The following is an 18704-nucleotide window of genomic DNA, read 5'->3' as shown; positions in this document are numbered from 1 at the left end:
AGGAGGAAGTTGTGAGCCTTCAGACTTTCGTGGTGTGGGATTGAAATTGTACATTAATGATGAACTGTTTGGTACCAGGGAATTAGAAATGATTGGAATGAAGTAGTGGAGGACATCTGAAGTGTTGTAGATGTATGGGAGAGAACTGGACCAGGGAGAAAGGATGGAGTCAAGATAGCTTCTAGGCATTCACAAAGTACTTTTTTTGTGATTTCTTGTTTATTAATCTTGACCTTTTGAGCTTTAATTGAGTTGTAATTGCCCTAGTGAAGATATACTGCATGGATCCAGGAGAAATTGTGTAACTTCAAATGCTGGCAGAAGAAATTGGGTTTATTAGCATTTATTTTTCTCAATTCACTGGATTTTGTGGAGGGAAACAGTAATTACAGCGATCCATCACATAACAGTATTGAGTTGGACATCAGCAAAGTAGCTGATGCTGTATAGCACTGAATATTCAAGGGTCATTGTTGATATTCTCAGCACTCATGCAGGTGGCCCACAGTTTGAGCTTGCTGGTTTATATAGTAAATTCAACTTTGTCTTCATGTTCTAAGTACACCAATTTAAGACTGTTCTGAAGGAGACAGTCTCCTTCGTCTCCTCAGACCATTCTCTTTGATGGTGCCTTGCATTTCAATATCTGTGGAATAAAATGTATTCGTAAAATAAGGTAAGAAAGAAAAATATAAACCAAAACTAAATTAGATTTAATTGTCATATTAAAGTTATAACAGTCTAATGAACCTAATGGAGAAGTGGAAATTAAGAACATCTTTAATATTGAATTGTCGTGTACAAAAATGTACAATGGTGGTTTTGTTCTCCTTCCTGCTTTATCTGATCAACATTACTTTATTACTTCAAATGCACTAAAATATTTGAAAAAAACATTTCACCACAATGTTACCAAAAAGAGTGAGGCATAGAAATAGAAACATAGAAAATAGGTGGAGGAGGCCATTCGGCCCATCAAGCCAGCACCGCCATTCATTGCGATCATGGCTGATCGTCGAAAATCAATAACCCATGCCTGCCTTCTCCCCATATCCCTTGATTCCACTAGCCCCCAGAGCATTATCTAACTCTCTCTTAAATCCATCCAGTGACTTGGCCACCACTGCCCTCTGTGGCAGGGAATCTCATAAATTCACAACTCTCTGGGTGAAAACGTTTTTTTCTCACCTCAGTCTTAAATGACCTCCCCTTTATTCTAAGACTGTGGCCCCTGGTTCTGGACTCGCACAACATTGGGAACACTTTTCCTGCATCTAGCTGGTCCAGTCCTTTAATAATTTTATGTTTCTATAAGATCCCGCCCTCATCCTTCTAAACTCCAGTGAATACAAGTCTAGTCTTTTCAATCTTTCCTCATATGACAGTCCCGCCATCCCAGGGATCAATCTCGTGAACCTACGCTGCACTGCCTCAATCACAAGGATGTCCTTCCTCAAATTAGGAGACCAAAACTGTACATAATACTCCAGATGTGGTCTTACCAGAGCCCTATAAAACTGCAGAAGAACCTCTTTACTCCTATACTGAAATCCTCTTGTTATGAAGGCCAACATTCCATTAGCTTTCTTCACTGCCTGCTGTACCTGCACGCCAACTTTCAGTGACTGGTGTACAAGGACACCCAGGTCTCGCTGTACCTCCCTCTTACCGAAACATGCATTTGAGGAATAAGCATATGAAGAATAAAGAAAAAGGATATTAAAATGGTGTTAGATGAAGAGGGATAGGAGAAAGGAGATGATTATGTGGAGCATAACTGTTGGCACAGACCTGTTGAGTCCTGTTCTGTGCTGTATGCTCCATATAAAATGGAATATCGACTTGCAATATACTTTTTGCATCCAATGTTTAATTTCCTTCTTTTAAACTGTTTTTCATGGTTTATCTTTACATATCAATATGTTTGTTTTAAAAAACAAAGCTTTATGTCAAGGCAGAATACTATTATGTGTAGGAAAGAGCTGCAGATGCTGGTTTAAATCGACACAAAATGCTGGAGTAACTCAGTGGAACAGGCAGCATCTCTGGAGAGGTGGGCAACGTTTCTGATCTAGACCCTTCGTCAGAATAAAGAAGTCTGAAGAAGGGTCTCGACCCAAAATGTCGCCCATTTCTTCTCTCCAGAGAAGCTGCCTGCCCCGCATAGTTACTTAAAAATACTATTATGTTTTATTATTTATTTTATTTTTATGATCTTCACAGTACAAGCAAATTTAAAGCTATGATGTTTTGTTTAGAAACATAGCCATGATGTAGTTTAAGATTTGTATTGTTAATATGCTAAGCTTTGTCTTTGAAGAGGATGTGACATTTGTTTTTTCTTTTCTCCCTTCCCCCCACTTGCACCCCATGTGGCTAATGTTTAGGGTGATATAGGAGGCCCAGGTCCCAAGGGTTCTGTAAGTATTTTGCAAGTTTCTTTTAATGTTATCATTTTGTGACTTGTTTTCCTCAATGCTACAGAAATATAGCTTGTCAGCAAATTTGATGGAGAAATTAAAAACAATAAAAGGAAAGTATACTATTCAGGTGAGAAAATAACGACAAGTAGTTTTCAATGGCTAGTGATTGGGCAGTGGATGCACCGAAGACTACACTGTAAATTTGCATCACAATTGAAAGGATGGTCTTGTATGTATTTTTTGTTTATTCTGTTTTTTTTAGTTCATATGTACAGACTGCATGGCACAGTGATTCTTGTATGGTTGTGAAATAAGTTGTCACAGAAATAAGTGGGGGCTATGGGAATGCTCTGAGTCAGCAAGGATTCAGTTGGCCAAATGATCCCCATCTATGCCATGAAAACTTAATGTTGGGAAAGCTATTGGAAAATAATTCTGAGGAATACTAGTGATATTTACAGGGAAAATGGGAAATTGTTCAACTCGTGTTGCCTCCACTCCCGAAGCAAGGTCACAATAAACTCGGGTATCAAACAAGACAACATTCCAACATTGCGTCATTAACATATGGCAGACTTTGTTATCCATATCTTCACTAGACTTTTTTTAAGCAAACACTTTATTCCAAGCTCTGTTATAGAGGAATCTATCTGTCACTGGAAAAGTTAGCGTTTGGGCTTTTAGATTAGTCCTTTTCTCTTGAAGATGGTTATGACCACACAGAATGAAGAAACATATTCAAGGTGGCTTGGGATCCCTAAATCCTTTGTGCTCAGAAAAATCCAATGGAAACAACAGGAGAGCATCATATCCTAAGCTACCTACCTACCTGCTCACCCAGTCGAGCACCCAAAGCTCCACTTGTGGCAGAGGCCGAGGGTCTCATATTGACCTCATCAGCCATCATAGAATACATTGAAAATGATTAACATATCCTTGACTTACAGACACTGTCTTGTGATAGAATCAAAATGTAGTCAGGATAATGGCAAGGTGAAAATTGATGAGAAGGTGATATTAGAAAGACTAACAAAGTTAAATATAAATAAATCATCTTGTCCAGGTGTAATACATCCTAACTCACAGAGAGAATGTCAAACGAAAATTGCAGGAGGACTTGCTATAATCTTTCAGTCTTCTCTTGATGCAGAGGAGATGCCAGAAGATTGGCAAATTTGATATCCCTGTTTTAAAAGGGCTGTGAGAATAGTAAAAGTCCTGATAGAGTTGTGAATAGTGAAAGGCCTGGATGGAGAGGATGTATCCACTAGTTGGAGAGACTAGAAAACATAGAAAATAGGTGCAGGAGTAGGCCCTTCAGCCCTTCAAGGAGCAGAGGCCACAGCCTCAGAATAAAAGGACGGACCTTTAGAAAGGAGATGACGAGGATCTTCTTTAGTATGAGGGCAGTGAATCTGTGGAATTTATTGCCACAGACAGCTGTGGAGGCCAAGCAATTGGGTATTTTTAAGGGGTAGGAAGGAAATGCAGATGATGGTTTAAACCAAAAATGGACACAAAACGCTGGAGTAACTCAGTGGGTCATACAGCATCTCTGGAGAAAAGGAATAGGTGATGTTTCAGGTCGGACCCTTCAGACTTTTTAAGGTATTTTTTAAGGTACTTTGATAGATTCTTGATTAGTAAGGGAGTTGGGTGTTATGGGGAGAAGGCAGGAGGATCGTGTTCAGAGGGAAAGATAGATCAGCCATGATTGAATGGCACAGTAGACTTCATGGGCTGATAATTTATGAAATCATTCTCACCAGTTTAACCGCAGTTTCACTCAGAAACAAGTAGTTTGAAAAGTTTGTAAATTAAGGATTGCCAGCAGGAATATGTTAAAGGCCAACCATGTTTCTCTATCCCAATTGAAATTTCTGCTGTGGAACAGAGAAAAAGGGAACACACTGGATGTTGTCTATATCGATTTGCAGAACAATACGGAAATAAATTATCTCAAGGACAGGGAGAAGTCTCATGATAAACTATTGTTTTTCAAGAGTGGAGTGCAATAGCTTCTGTATTCCTCACAACTTCATAAGTTCTTCATAATTCTGCTCCAATAACTTATGAACTTGGGCAAGAGACTGAGTACAAAGTAATGAGTACAGAATACAGTCTCTCTTTGCAGAATGGTTTCTTATAGAATTGGAATATTATTGGAGTCTAGTGAAAATTTTGAGGTCGCACAGAAATCAGTGGTGCTAGGCCCCATGTTTGATACTGAACCTGTGTGTGGCCAGTGTTGAGTTTGCATGTTCTCATTATGACTGGATGGATATTGTGAGTGCTCCAGTTTCCACCAGCATCAATTTTTTTTTTTTTTTAGCAGATTAAGGGCTATGGTAAATCACCCCTTGACTTACTGAATGGGATAAAGAATCAAAGGGAGTTGATGGGCATGTGTGAAAGAGTAAATTACACAGTGGTGGGGTAAAAGAAAAGGAATGGGACTAAAGAGATTGCTCTATTGGGAGCTGCAATGGCCTTGTTCTGTGTTATTTTTAAATATGATATGCAGAAACTATCCTGGCATGCCAGAGAATTATAAAAAACTGGAAGTAATATTTAGCATTGGCAACTATCTTTTCCTCAACTGATGCTCTGCTCAACATTATTTTTGAAAATGTATCACTTAAAATATATTCTCTCTCTTACTTGCTGTCTTAGTGCTTTAAAATTAAGATGAATGGCTCATCTAAACTCGTAGCCGTAACCAAGGAAACAAAGGTTGCAACTTCCAATTGATTGTTTACGCAAACTTGATGCGCCAAATTGTCCGTTTACATGTTGTATCTCTCTCCCCCTCTCTCTGTCTGTCTGCCTCTCTCTGCCTTGCTGAAGTGCTGCATCACATCACTATTTTATTTATAGCCAGGTTAGATGAATAGGCAATAATTTCTGAGAATTTCAATTTTGACATTGTGCAATATTGCAATTCCAAATCTTTATTGTTCAGGAGAAGTAACAAATTAAAATGTCATGATCATAATAACACCAGGTTTTAAAATCATTTAGATTGTAGATAGAAAGAAACATATACAAGCCCTGAAGTACTCCCATACTTTAGTGCTTTTGGGAAAGATTGACATCAATAAGGCATTAATAAGTCTTAATTTCAATGGTGTGAAAACATAAAGTGAAGTAACAAGATTTTGGATTAGAGTAAAAATTACACGAGCTTTAAGCTCTGCTTATTCTGTGATTTTTTTTTTGTCTTTTAAATTCCCAGCTTGGTAAAGCGGGTCTGGCTGGAAGCCATGGCAAAGAAGGTTTCCGTGGACTGCACGGTACAGAGGGATCACAAGGACCAAAGGGATCACAAGGGTTGCATGGATATCGTGGATTTACAGGCTTACCTGGAAAGCAGGGTCTACCTGTATGAATACAATTCTGAGTACACCTTTCTACTTATTCATGCTCCAAGACCTCCAGTTGTCTGCCGAGTTTTGGGTTTTACATTGTAATTTAAAAAAATCTCTTTTTTACTTAACATTCCTAGGGTAAAGCACCAACTGACCAGCACATTAAAGCAGTGTGCATGAGAGTAATGCAAGGTGAGTACTTTTCTAAATGACTAAATGATTTTAAATAATCTACTGTTCTGCATCAAGTGATGAGCATGTAGAGGATAAAGTTATAAAATGTGACTACATCTATCTCAGCTCCTCATCAAAACTCTATGTTTCATATTCAAAAATACACATAAAATAGAAACACGAGATTTTATTCAACGAGGGAAAAAAAGTAAAATTTTGATTTTCATTTGAATCTGCCTTTCTTGGTTGGTGTTGCAAAGAATATAAGTAGTCAGGTCAGTAGAAAGTAGGAGGGCAATCTGAAGCTGTCTGAAGAAGGATTCCATCCCGAAACGTCACCTATTCCTTTTCTCCAGAGATGCTACCTGACCCGCTAGTTACTCCAGCATTTTGTGTTAATCTCTTGAGAAACCAGCATCTGCAGTTCCTTTCTACACAGGGCAAGTCGAATATTGGCCTTGATTGCAAAGAAAATGGAGCACGTGTAAACAAATCTACTTGCAACTTCATGTTGATGTATTTGGATGTTTCGACGGGGTTCAACATTTATTAAAGAAAGACTCACTTCATCCCATTGCAAATTCACATTTTTATATAATTGCCAAATTTAGAAAACTTACATACTGTTCCTTCTATCAGGTCATTCATGTAAATGGTGAACAAATGAAGGGCAAGAATTGATCCCTACAATATTCCAATAGTTTCCTCCTTCCAGTGTGAAAAAGACTTTTATTTATGTGACAGCCTGTTTTCAATCCATTCTAACACACTTTGACAGCACAAGCTTTTAACTTATGCAGCACTCTCCAGTGTGGCATTTTGTCAGATGTCTTTTAGAAATCTAAATACACTACATTTACAGGTTCCCCTTTATCAATTCTTTCTGTTACATCATCAAAGAATTTGAGTAACTTTGTCAAACATAACTTACCTTTTGTAAAACCATGTTGATTAAGTTTGATTATTAACTCTAGCATCTTGCCAATAATAGCTGTTAAATTAACTGGACGAAAGTTATCTGCCTTTCTCATTTGATAAACAAAGGAGTCACATTGGGTGTTTTCCAAAGTTCTGGCACCCTCCTGGAGTTGAGTGTATTTATGAAAATTGGCAGCCTATGGGTCCACTATCTCTGCAGTCACTTCCGTTAAAACCCCCACATGGGTCTTGGCAACTTGTCCATCTTTAGCTCCTTGAGTTTCTCCAATACTTTATCCCATGTAATTGGGATTTTTGTAAATTATACCATGTTATTTAAAATTAGCCTGTCTGATATTTTAGAAATATTATCAATATCTTCCATGGGGAAGGCTAATGCAAGTCATTTATTCAATCTATCACCTATTTATTTATTTTCTGCTATTGATTCACCGCTCTCATTTTCTGGAGGTCCTGCATTTACCTTAGCCACTATCTTGCCATTTATATATCCATGAAAACTTTAACGATGTAAGTTTCCTCTTTGTTAATTTTCTCACTTCTTATGAGTCATTTGGTCTTTTGCTGCTAAATCCTAAAAACCTCCCAGTCCTCTGGTCTACCACTAGTAATCATCGCTTCTTTGTATACCCTTGGTTCCAATGTGAGCCATGATCCTGCCAGCAAACCATTTGCTTTGCTCGGTAATATACGTAGTCGGCAATGTCAAATTTGGACTTGTTCGACTTTGTTGGTTGAGTGAGCGCCATATAAGAGTTACGGATCATGCTCAAATCTGACAGGGTAGGGTGCACTTGACGTCCGAGCATCATCTCCACTGGAGTTCGACCGGTAGTGCAGTTTGGAACGGTTTGATATTGTTGTAAGAAATCGCGCAATGCCAATTGTTTCGATTTCTTTTCAATTCTTAAATCACATTTCATGGCCTGCTTGAAAACGCCGACGAGCTGCTCTGCCTCACCATTTGAGGGTTGATGAATAGGTGCTGATGTCAGATGCACGATTGAGTGATGTTTACACTGGTCATCGAACATTTGCGAGGCAAATAGGGGTCCATTGTCGCTTATGATTGTTAGAACACATCTTTGAGCGCAGAAATGGTTGTATTGGTGGTCAGATATTTATTCATTTGGATAACATGTGGCCATTTCGAATTGGCATCCAGAGGTCTTTTCCGGCGGATTCGGCGCTGTTTCTGCACATAGTGTGCAGTCCTTGCAGTGGTCGACTATATCGGCCTCGATATTCGGCCACCACACATGTATGCGGGCGAGCGCCTTCATTTGCACAAATCCAATGTGTGTCTTGTGCAACATTTTCAGAATTTGCAATCGCAGTTCCGTCGGAATGATCACTCGACAATCGCAGAGCAGAATGCCATACTTTGAGGAGATTTCCATTTTCGCATTCTGGAATGAGCAGAATTCCTTGTCCAGCTTGGGACAAGGGTCTCGACCCGAAACATCACCTATTCCTTCGCTCCATAGATGCTGCCTCACCCACTGAGTTTCTCCAGCATTTTTATCTACCTTTAACTATATACAAAACATCTCCCTTTGTCCTGTGCAGTGCCACCTGCTGCATGGGAGGAGCAACGGGTCCTCCCACCCCACATTGTCCTCAAAAACATCACAGCCGCCTTCCCTGTTTTATTTTTACACCAGACAGGGATGAACAATTGTTGTAATTCATCCATACGATCTTTAAACTTCGAAATATAGAAAATAGGTGCAGGAGGAGGCCATTCATTGTGATCATGGCTGATCATCCCCAATCAATAACCCGTGCCTGCCTTCTCCCCATATCCCTTGACTCCACTAGCCCCTAGAGCTCTATCTAACTTTCTCTTAAATCCACCCAGTGACTTGGCCTTCACTGCCCTCTGTGGCAGGGAATTCCACAAATTCACAACTCTCTGGGTGAATTTTTTTTTTCTCACCTCAGACTTAAATGGCTTCCCCTTCATTCTAAGATTGTGGCCCCTGGTTCTGGAACTGTGGCCCCTGGTTCTGGAATTCTGCCATTAAATCTCTGCCATTGCATATCCACCGTCAACCCTTTAAGTATCATTTGTCAGTCTATCCTAGCCAATTCCTATCATAGCCAAAACTAATCACACTGACGATATGCACAGCGTTTTTCAAGGTTCTACTTACAAATCCACACCTCTTGCACACCCATTACAACTCTGCCATTTAATTTATATCATCCCTATTAGCTTATTTTCCAAGCGATTAGAAATTTAGAAATGTCACTTTCTGCGTGTCTCTGTCTGAGTATTCATATTTAATACTTAGAGGGGATAACTAAGATTCTGTGATTGTCAATGTAGATGCCAAGAGTATGTTTCCAATTGCGGTAGTGTCTTGTACTTGGAGGTGAGATGTCAGCATATCCCTTAGCACTGGTGAAATTTTCTTCAGTTGAAAACTTGTGAATCTTGGAAGTTTAAAGTTCTGCAGATGCTCAGTCATTGAGCACATACCATTTGAGATTAATCAATTTTTGTATTGGAGACATTATTTTCTGGGGTATTAGATAAACATGTAAATTGACATGGGAATGAACAAATTAGGGAGATGACTAAGTATTAAAAAATAGTATGTGACAATTTGATTCCTATTTCATTGGTCACCTGTTCCTGCACCAAAGAGACACGTCTAACTCGGAGGTTCAGGTTTGTGAAAAAGAGGAATTGGGTGGGGAGAAGGAATTTAAGCTACTGAAAAAAGGGCAGTAAACTTGCTTAAAACATTCCTCAATCTTCCACACTAGGACTACAAGACATGTTTATGCTACTTGATCTTATGATCTAAACCTAAAGCCACAATATCACTCTTTTAAAATGCGTCGCAGTTACTCAGTTATTCCGGAAATATTGGTGCCTTTGTTAGACTCTGGAATTGGGTTTATTTTGGAATCACATAATATCACATGAAAATCGATTGTTTAAGAGTAAAGAAAAGCTGAAGAAGTCTGAGCAGGCTTTGTAAATTTGAGAATTTGTGGAATTCTCTGCCACAGAAGGCAGCGGAGGCCAATTCACTGGATGAATTTAAAAGAGTTTGTTAGAGCTCTAGGGGCTAGCGGAATCATGGGATATTGGGAGAAGGCAGGCACGGGTTACTGATTGTGGTTGATCACAATGAATGGCGGTGCTGGCTCGAAGGGCCAAATGGCCTCCTCCTGCACCTATTTCCTATGTTTCTGTGTAAGAGGCTAAGGAACTTTAGAGTATAATTCCAATTATTGTAGAAAGCGTTTTAAGCGTTAAGCCATCCTTCTTTCAATTATTTTTGTTCAAGTTCTGAAAGCACTAGGTCATGTGGGGTAGTCGAATCAACACCATGCTTCTCCATCTTGTCGTAACTCCTATCACTTTCCCTTAAAAGCTGAGTCAGCAGTCACACAAAGCCAATGGTGTTCAATTATTTTTCAGTGGAAATACAGATGAATCTCGTCCTGATTGCCTTCACTCCTCATTTAAGATGGGAATGATCACCTCTAGTTTTCACCTGAAGATCAGTAACTTGTTAAGTAGGTCAGACCGTGTAACATTAGCAGATTGCATCTTTGGATGGTTATTAGTGAATCGTATAAAACCATGCAGTCTTTCAGTATTATGGCTACCATTACTCAAAACATCTTATTTTCAGATTCATTGAATTAAATATGAATTTCCCAGTTGCCACAATAATTCCACAATAATTTCTTAGACCATTTAATACAAGTGCTGGAGTTCAGTGCAATGACTTAACCACAATACTCCCCTAACCTAAACTATGCTATCATATGCAAATAGGGCTAAATATTTGGATAAGATGTACATACATTTGCTTACTAATTTCTAATGATTCACCATAGAAAGCATATTATTGGGGTGCATCACAAATTGGTTTGGCAACTGCTCTGCCCATGACCGCAAGAAATTGTAGTGTTGTAGATGCAGCCCAGTCCATCACACAAACCAGCCTCCCCCCATTGACTCCATCTACTGTATACTCCCTCTCCACGACATTCAGAAAAGAAGACAACTTAATCAAAGACAACTTGTACGGCTTGATTATACTTTTGTATGTTATTATTTGATTGAATAGCACATGAAACAAAGTTTTTCACTGTATCTTATCAGACCAAATCTGCAATGTATTTTATCTGCTCCCTGGAGCTTTATGGCCTTTCAATGAGATAAAGGATATTTTGTCAAATAGAACATTGTTTAATGATTGCCAAGTTAATTTCATTTGAACATCGCCCTCACCGAGACACTGTTGGTTAGCATTATACCTGTTGGTTTGCATTACACAAGCAAACTGTAGCAATAAACTGACACCTTCAGTCATGTTGAAATGTCATAATATATTGTGCAGTGACTAACTGATCATGGAAGTAAAAAAAAGATGAAAGTCAAAAAAGAGCTTAAAAAATAAATAGCATGTAAATATTTCTTCCGAACCGAACTTGTGCAATAGAATTATGGAAATGTATCCTGTAGAGGGTGGCAACTATTGTGTGGGGGGGGGGGGTGCCTGCGGCAGCGAGCCTCCTGGAGCCGGGGGAGGGAGTGGGCGAGGGTACCCGGCGCGGTGTCTTGCCGCTCCCGGACCTAACCAGCGCAGCTTCTCCCCGCACCGGCTGCAACCCGGGGGCGTGGAGGTACCCTCGGCCTCTCCCTTAGCTCCTGAGCGCACCCCACCTGACATCATCGCAGCCCTGCTGGAGAAGACGGGTCCCGCAGTAGTTTACATCGAGACAGATTTAGAGATAGAGAGACAGAGATTAAATTTAGAAAACTGACATCCATAATTTGCTGCAATTTCTTGCGATCTTGGATGGAGCTGTTCCCAAACCAAGCTGTGATACATCCTGACAAAATGCTTTCTGTGGTGCACCTGTCGAAGTTGGTGAGAGTTGTAGGGGACAAGCCTTCTAAGGAAGTAGAGGCGTTTGTGTGCTTTCTTGGTTGTTGCTTCAATATGGGTGGTCTAGGAGAAGTTGTTGGTGATATTGACTCTTAGTAATTTGAAGTTTTCAACCATCTCTACTTCAGCGTTGTCAATGCAGACTAGGGTACGTGGGCCACTTTGCTTCCTGAAGTCGATCACTATCTCCTTTGTCTTGCTGACGTTGAGAGAAAGGTTGTTGTCTCGACACCAGGACACAAGGTTCTCAATCTCCTGCCTGTACTCCGTCTCATGATTATTTGATATCTGGCCCGCAATGGTGGTGTCGTCTGTGAATTTGAAAATGTAATTAGATTTGTATATGGTTGCACAGTCATGGGTGTACAAGGAGTAAAGAAGGGGGCTGAGAACGCAGCCTTGCAGAGCATCAATGTTGAGGATTATCGTAGATTTACTAGAATGTTGCCTGGGTTTCAGCAACTAAGTTACAGAGAAAGGTTGAACAAGTTAGGGCTTTATTCTTTGGAGCGCAGAAGGTTAAGGGGGGACTTGATAGAGGTCTTTAAAATGATGAGAGGGATAGACAGAGTTGACGTGGATAAGCTTTTCCCACTGAGAGTAGGGAAGATTCAAACAAGGGGACATGACTTGAGAATTAAGGGACAGAAGTTTAGGGGTAACATGAGGGGGAACTTCTTTACTCAGAGAGTGGTGGCTGTGTGGAATGAGCTTCCAGTGAAGGTGGTGGAGGCAGGTTCGTTTTTATCATTTAAAAATAAATTGGATAGTTATATGGACGGGAAAGGAATGGAGGGTTATGGTCTGAGCGCAGGTATATGGGACTAGGGGAGAATACGTGTTCGGCACGGACTAGAAGGGTCGAGATGGCCTGTTTCCGTGCTGTAAATTGTTATATGGTTATATGGTTATAATGTCCACTATCCTCACTGATTGGGGTTTGTTGGACAGGAAGTTAAGGATCCTGTTGCAGAGATGAGTGCTGCCACCAAATGCCGCGAGTTTGGTGATATGTATGGATGGTATAATGGTATTAAAGGCAGAGCTGTAGTCTATGAATAAGAGTCTGACGTAGGTGGCTCTCTTATCCAGGGATGAGTGTAGGACTAGGATGATCGCATCGTCCATGCACCTGTATTTGGTGACATACCAAATCTCCTAAGGGAGTAGAGGTGTTGATGAACTTGGGTTCACTGGGCAATGTCTTTCCCTTCCTGAAGTCAACAATCAGCTCCTTTGTCTTGCTAACATTGAGAGCAAGATTGTTGCTCTAGGCTAGCAGATTGTCAATCTCCTTCCTGTACTCTGACATCTTTACTCATAGAAACATAGAAACATAGAAATTAGGTGCAGGAGTAGGCCATTCGGCCCTTCGAGCCTGCACCGCCATTCAATATGATCATGGCTGATCATCCAACTCAGTATCCCGTACCTGCCTTCTCTCCATACCCTCTGATCCCCTTAGCCACAAGGGCCACATCTAACTCCCTCTTAAATATAGCCAATGAACTGGCCTTGACTACCCTCTGTGGCAGGGAGTTCCAGAGATTCACCACTCTCTGTGTGAAAAAAGTTCTTCTCATCTCGGTTTTAAAGGATTTCCCCCTTATCCTTAAGCTGTGACCCCTTGTCCTGGACTTCCCCAACATCGGGAGCAATCTTCCTGCATCTAGCCTGTCCAACCCCTTAAGAATTTTGTAAGTTTCTATAAGATCCCCTCTCAATCTCCTAAATTCTAGAGAGTATAAACCAAGTCTATCCAGTCTTTCTTCATAAGACAGTCCTGACATCCCAGGAATCAGTCTGGTGAACCTTCTCTGCACTCCCTCTATGGCAATAATGTCCTTCCTCAGATTTGGAGACCAAAACTGTACGCAATACTCCAGATGTGGTCTCACCAAGACCCTGTACAACTGCAGTAGAACCTCCCTGCTCCTATACTCAAATCCTTTTGCTATGAAAGCTAACATACCATTCGCTTTCTTCACTGCCTGCTGCACCTGCATGCCCACTTTCAATGACTGGTGTACCATGACACCCAGGTCTCGCTGCATCTCCCCTTTTCCTAGTCGGCCACCATTTAGATAATAGTCTGCTTTCCTGTTTTTGCCACCAAAATGGATAACCTCACATTTATCCAAATTATACTGCATCTGCCAAACATTTGCCCACTCACCCAGCCTATCCAAGTCACCTTGCAGTCTCCTAGCATCCTCCTCACAGCTAACACTGCCCCCCAGCTTAGTGTCATCCGCAAACTTGGAGATATTGCCTTCAATTCCCTCATCCAGATCATTAATATATATTGTAAATAGCTGGGGTCCCAGCACTGAGCCTTGCGGTGCCCCACTAGTCACTGCCTGCCATTGTGAAAAGGACCCGTTTACTCCTACTCTTTGCTTCCTGTCTGCCAGCCAGTTCTCTATCCACATCAATACTGAACCCCCAATGCCGTGTGCTTTAAGTTTGTAAGCTAATCTCTTATGTTGGACCTTGTCGAAAGCCTTCTGGAAGTCCAGATACACCACATCCACTGGTTCTCCCCTATCCACGCTACTAGTTACATCGTCGAAAAATTCTATAAGATTCGTCAGACATGATTTACCTTTCGTAAATCCATGCTGACTTTGTCCAATGATTTCACCACTTTCCAAATGTGCTGCTATCCCATCTTTAATAACTGACTCTAGCAGTTTCCCCACTACCGACGTTAGACTAACTGGTCTGTAATTCCCCGTTTTCTCTCTCCCTCCCTTCTTAAAAAGTGGGGTTACGTTTGCTACCCGCCAATCCTCAGGAACTACTCCAGAATCTAAAGAGTTTTGAAAGGTTATTACTAATGCATCCACTATTTCTGGAGCTACTTCCTTAAGTACTCTGGGATGCAGCTTATCTGGCCCTGGGGATTTATCGGCCTTTAATCCATTTAATTTACCCAACACCACTTCCCGGCTAACCTGGATTTCACTCAATTCCTCCAACTCCTTTGACCCGCGGTCCCCTGCTATTTCCGGCAGATTATTTATGTCTTCCTTAGTGAAGACGGAACCAAAGTAGTTATTCAATTGGTCCGCCATATCCTTGTTCCCCATGATCAACTCACCTGTTTCTGACTGCAAGGGACCTACATTTGTTTTAACTAATCTCTTTCTTTTCACATATCATTTGTCCAACACGATGATACCGTATGTGAATTGAAAGATGCTGTTAGTCTGTCTCTGGCTAAATGGTGGGAATAGAGAGAGTAGAGCAGGGGACTGTATGCAGCGTTGAGGTGCCCCTTAATCTCCTGGTTATCGTAAAGAAAGCGCTATTGCTAATTCATACTGATTGTGGTCTGCCGATGAGGAAGCCCAGGATTCAATGGCATAGGGACGAGCATAGAGTTTGATTATGTATTTTGTTGACATTGTGTAATTTGCTAATCTGGTGTTTCTTTATAGAACACCTGGCTCACTTGGCCGCCAGCCTGAGGCGACCTGAATCTGGCATCATGGGTATGCCCGGACGTCCTGGACTACCTGGAACTCCAGGCCCATCTGGAGAGAATGGCTTCCCAGGACAATCAGGAGTTCGTGGGCTGAATGGCCTTAAAGGTCCACCTGGCATCATTGGTTACAAAGGACCAAAAGGTAATAGTCAAGCAGAGCAATGCAGCAGCCAAACACCTTCCTTTGAGGTACATGCATCACGTATTGTATTTACACATAATGCATATTGACACAAAGCTGTGGATTCAGAAAGAGCCCTAACGAATAAATGCCGATCTTGGATCAACTAATTTGATATCATTACATGTTGTATGTCATATAGACATGTTCTAGGTCAGTGGCAAACCTTTCGTATGCAATATTTTTTAAACCGTTACATTGCATCTGTCATGTTCTTCCCTCGCGTAACTATCAATTTTTGAAGTTTGAATTCCTAGGTTATTCTGTATTAATTCTCCAAATTTGATAGCATACTGTAATTTTGTTGATTGCAACAGAAATTGAATGGTGGTAATTGAACTTTGGGAACCGATGATATTGACATTAATATTAAAAATCAATTTTAATTGTAAATTCCTTAATTATTCTATATCAATATCTAATATGTATTTCTGTGCAGGTGAACAAGGTGATAGGGGTGACAAAGGACTGTCAGGAAGAGGACCCAGGGGATTGCCCGGGCAACAAGGTCTACAAGGTATGAACAAACATGGCGGATTTCACGTGGCCTCATTTTCCTTCTTTTTTTTTTTCCTTTGCAAACTTTTGAGAAGGCGTTTTCTGATTATTATATTCTTGTCTTTTTAAATAAGCTAGTTATCATGTATTCATTATGTTTATATGCATTTAAAAACATTATGTTATTTTATTAAGCATCAAATTATAATGATTTTGTGGCAGCCACATTAATAATGTGCACCACCCCGAATGACACCCCTACTCCAAACCACTGATTGATGGACACGAGTTTATTCCCTACTGCTCTGCTGTTTCTTCTTTTATATTTCTTCACAAAATAGAAGAGTAATTTACAGCAGCAGTTAAACCACCAACTGGCACACATTGGGAATATGGGAGGAAATTGGAAAACCCAGAGGGGACCAACAGTCACAGGGAGAAAGTGCAAACTCCACACAGACAACACTTGGAAGTCAGGAAATTTGGAGCAGTGAGACAGCTGCCCTGTCTACAGTGGCACAGTCAATCAAGATCAAAATGTATATGTGAGAGTGTGCTTGGATAATACGTCTGGTCTGGATGAAAAGTGGGCAGTATCTGGAAGCCATGCAATTGGAGTACGAGGGTAGTGAGTGGCAAAGTGATTGCTGACTTATAGATATTGTTGATGGGTGAGTGATGAATATGTCCACCAAGGAGCACTGTCTGATGCTAATGATTGAGTAATGGGATTTGATGATCCATGTATTGATCTTAACCCTGTGTTTGAGTTATAAAAGTTCCTTCAACATTTTTCCAAATCCTGTATGCTTCACTCCTGCCATTGACCTCAAGTGCTAACTCTTCTCCTCATGATTGACAATGTACACGGCTGTTTGCAACGCCTTTATAGGAAGAAGACTTCTTGCCTTTTCTTTACATTGCCTGTCAATGCTTGGAGACCTGCATCTGCAACTCGGTTGCCCCCTCTTGCCCGTGCTCTGCTCTCATTTTCCATGAACCTTCCAATCCTGCGTTCCAGCTAATAAACATCTCTTCCCGATGTGTCCAAGAGATTTACACACCATGCCATTTACTTCCAGGAATATCAATTGAAGCTAGCTAGTGTTAGGCTAGCTGGTCTATAAAGGCAGCAGGTTATGGTGAGGCAAGTTAAGTGGTTTCCACACTCTTCTTCTAAACTAAACTAAACTAAACTAAGGCACCTGTCTGTATTTGGTTATGTGCTTAATTCTGAGAAATGTTGAGTGTGAATGAAAGACGGCTGGCAGTTCCCTTTGGTACTGACTGATAAAAGTCAGCAAAGTTCATCGAAAATAATTACAGACACATTACTGGTAGAGTCAGTGACAAGTTAAAACATTGAAATGGAACAGTACAACACAGGAACAAGCCCCTTCTGCCGACAATGTCTGCCGAACAAGATGGCAAGAACAACCCATCTCTGTCTGAACATAATCTATTTCCATCCATTCCCTGCATATCCATGTGCCTATCCAATTAGTCTCTCAAATGCCACTATCGTATCTGTCTCCACCATCACCATGGACAGCATGTTCCAGACACTTCGCATTCTGGGTATAAACCAAATCTGCACATTTGCTTTGCACATCTCCTTTAAACATTGCCCCTCTCACCTTAAAGCTACAGTGCATTCAGAAAGTATTCAGACCTCTTCACATTTTCCACATTTGTTACGTTACAGCCATATTCTAAAATTGATCAAAACATTTTTTTATCATCAATCTATACACAATACCTCATAATCAAAAAGAGAAAACAGGTGTTTAGAAATTTTTGCAAAGTAATTAAAAATAAATAACTGAAATATCACATTTACATAAGTATTCAGACCCTTATCTCACTACTTTGTTGAGGCACCTTTGGCAGCGATTACAGCCTCAACTCTTCTTGGGTATGTCGCTACAAGCTTGGCGAACCTGTATTTGGGTAATTTCTTCCATTCTTCTCTGCAGATCCTCTCAAGCTATGTCAGGTTGGATTGGGAGCATCGATTCACAGCTATTTTCAGGTCCCTCCAGAGATGTTCGATCAAGTTCAAGTCCGGGCTCTGGCTGGACCACTCAAGACATTCACAGGCTTGTCACGAAGCCACTCCTGCGTTGTCTTGGCTGTGTGCTTAGGGTCATTGTCCTGTTGGAAGGTGAACCTCCGCCCCAGTCTGAGGTCCTGCATGCTCTGGAGCAGGTTTTCATCAAGGGTCTCTCTGTATTTTGCTCCGTTCATCTTTCCCTTGATCCTGACAGTCTCCTCGTTCCAGCCGCTGAAAAACATCCCCACAGCATGATGCTGCCACCACCATGCTTCACCGTAGGTATGGTATTGGCCAGGTGATGAGCGGTGCCTAGTTTCCTCCAGACGTGAAGCTTAGCATTCAGGCCAAAGAGTTCAATCTTGGTTTCATCAGACCAGAGAATCTTGTTTAGGTGCCTTTTGGCAAACTCCAAGCGGGCTGTCATGTGCCTTTTACTGAGGAGTGGCTTCTGTCTGGCCATTCTACCATAAAGGCCTGCTTGGTGGAGTGCTGCAGATACAGTTGTCCTTCTGGAAGTTTCTCCCATCTCCACAGAGGAACTCTGGATCTCTGTCAGAGTGACCAACGGGTTCTTGGTCAACTCCCTGATCAAGGCCCTTCTCCCCCGATTGCTCAGTTTGGCCGGACGGCAGCTCTATGAAGAGTCCTGGTGG

The 18704-nt window shown here is 41.1% G+C and overlaps 1 protein-coding gene across 1 annotated transcript in view; it reads left to right on the top strand.

Moving 5' to 3' along the window:
- col9a1 (collagen type IX alpha 1 chain) overlaps positions 1–18704 on the top strand; it is an 87174-nt gene that overhangs the window by 64338 nt on the left and 4132 nt on the right. Inside the window, exons 27-31 of the mRNA XM_033021895.1 lie at positions 2388–2420; positions 5659–5805; positions 5929–5983; positions 15270–15458; positions 15937–16014. Coding sequence (XP_032877786.1) covers positions 2388–2420; positions 5659–5805; positions 5929–5983; positions 15270–15458; positions 15937–16014 — 502 coding nt within the window. The remainder of the gene's footprint in view (positions 1–2387; positions 2421–5658; positions 5806–5928; positions 5984–15269; positions 15459–15936; positions 16015–18704) is intronic.

This window comes from Amblyraja radiata, chromosome 5 (genome assembly GCF_010909765.2).
Source record: "Amblyraja radiata isolate CabotCenter1 chromosome 5, sAmbRad1.1.pri, whole genome shotgun sequence".
Taxonomy (NCBI): Eukaryota; Metazoa; Chordata; class Chondrichthyes; order Rajiformes; family Rajidae; genus Amblyraja; species Amblyraja radiata.
Note: the sequence above shows the minus strand (reverse complement) of the source record. Positions and strands in the feature narration are given on the sequence as shown.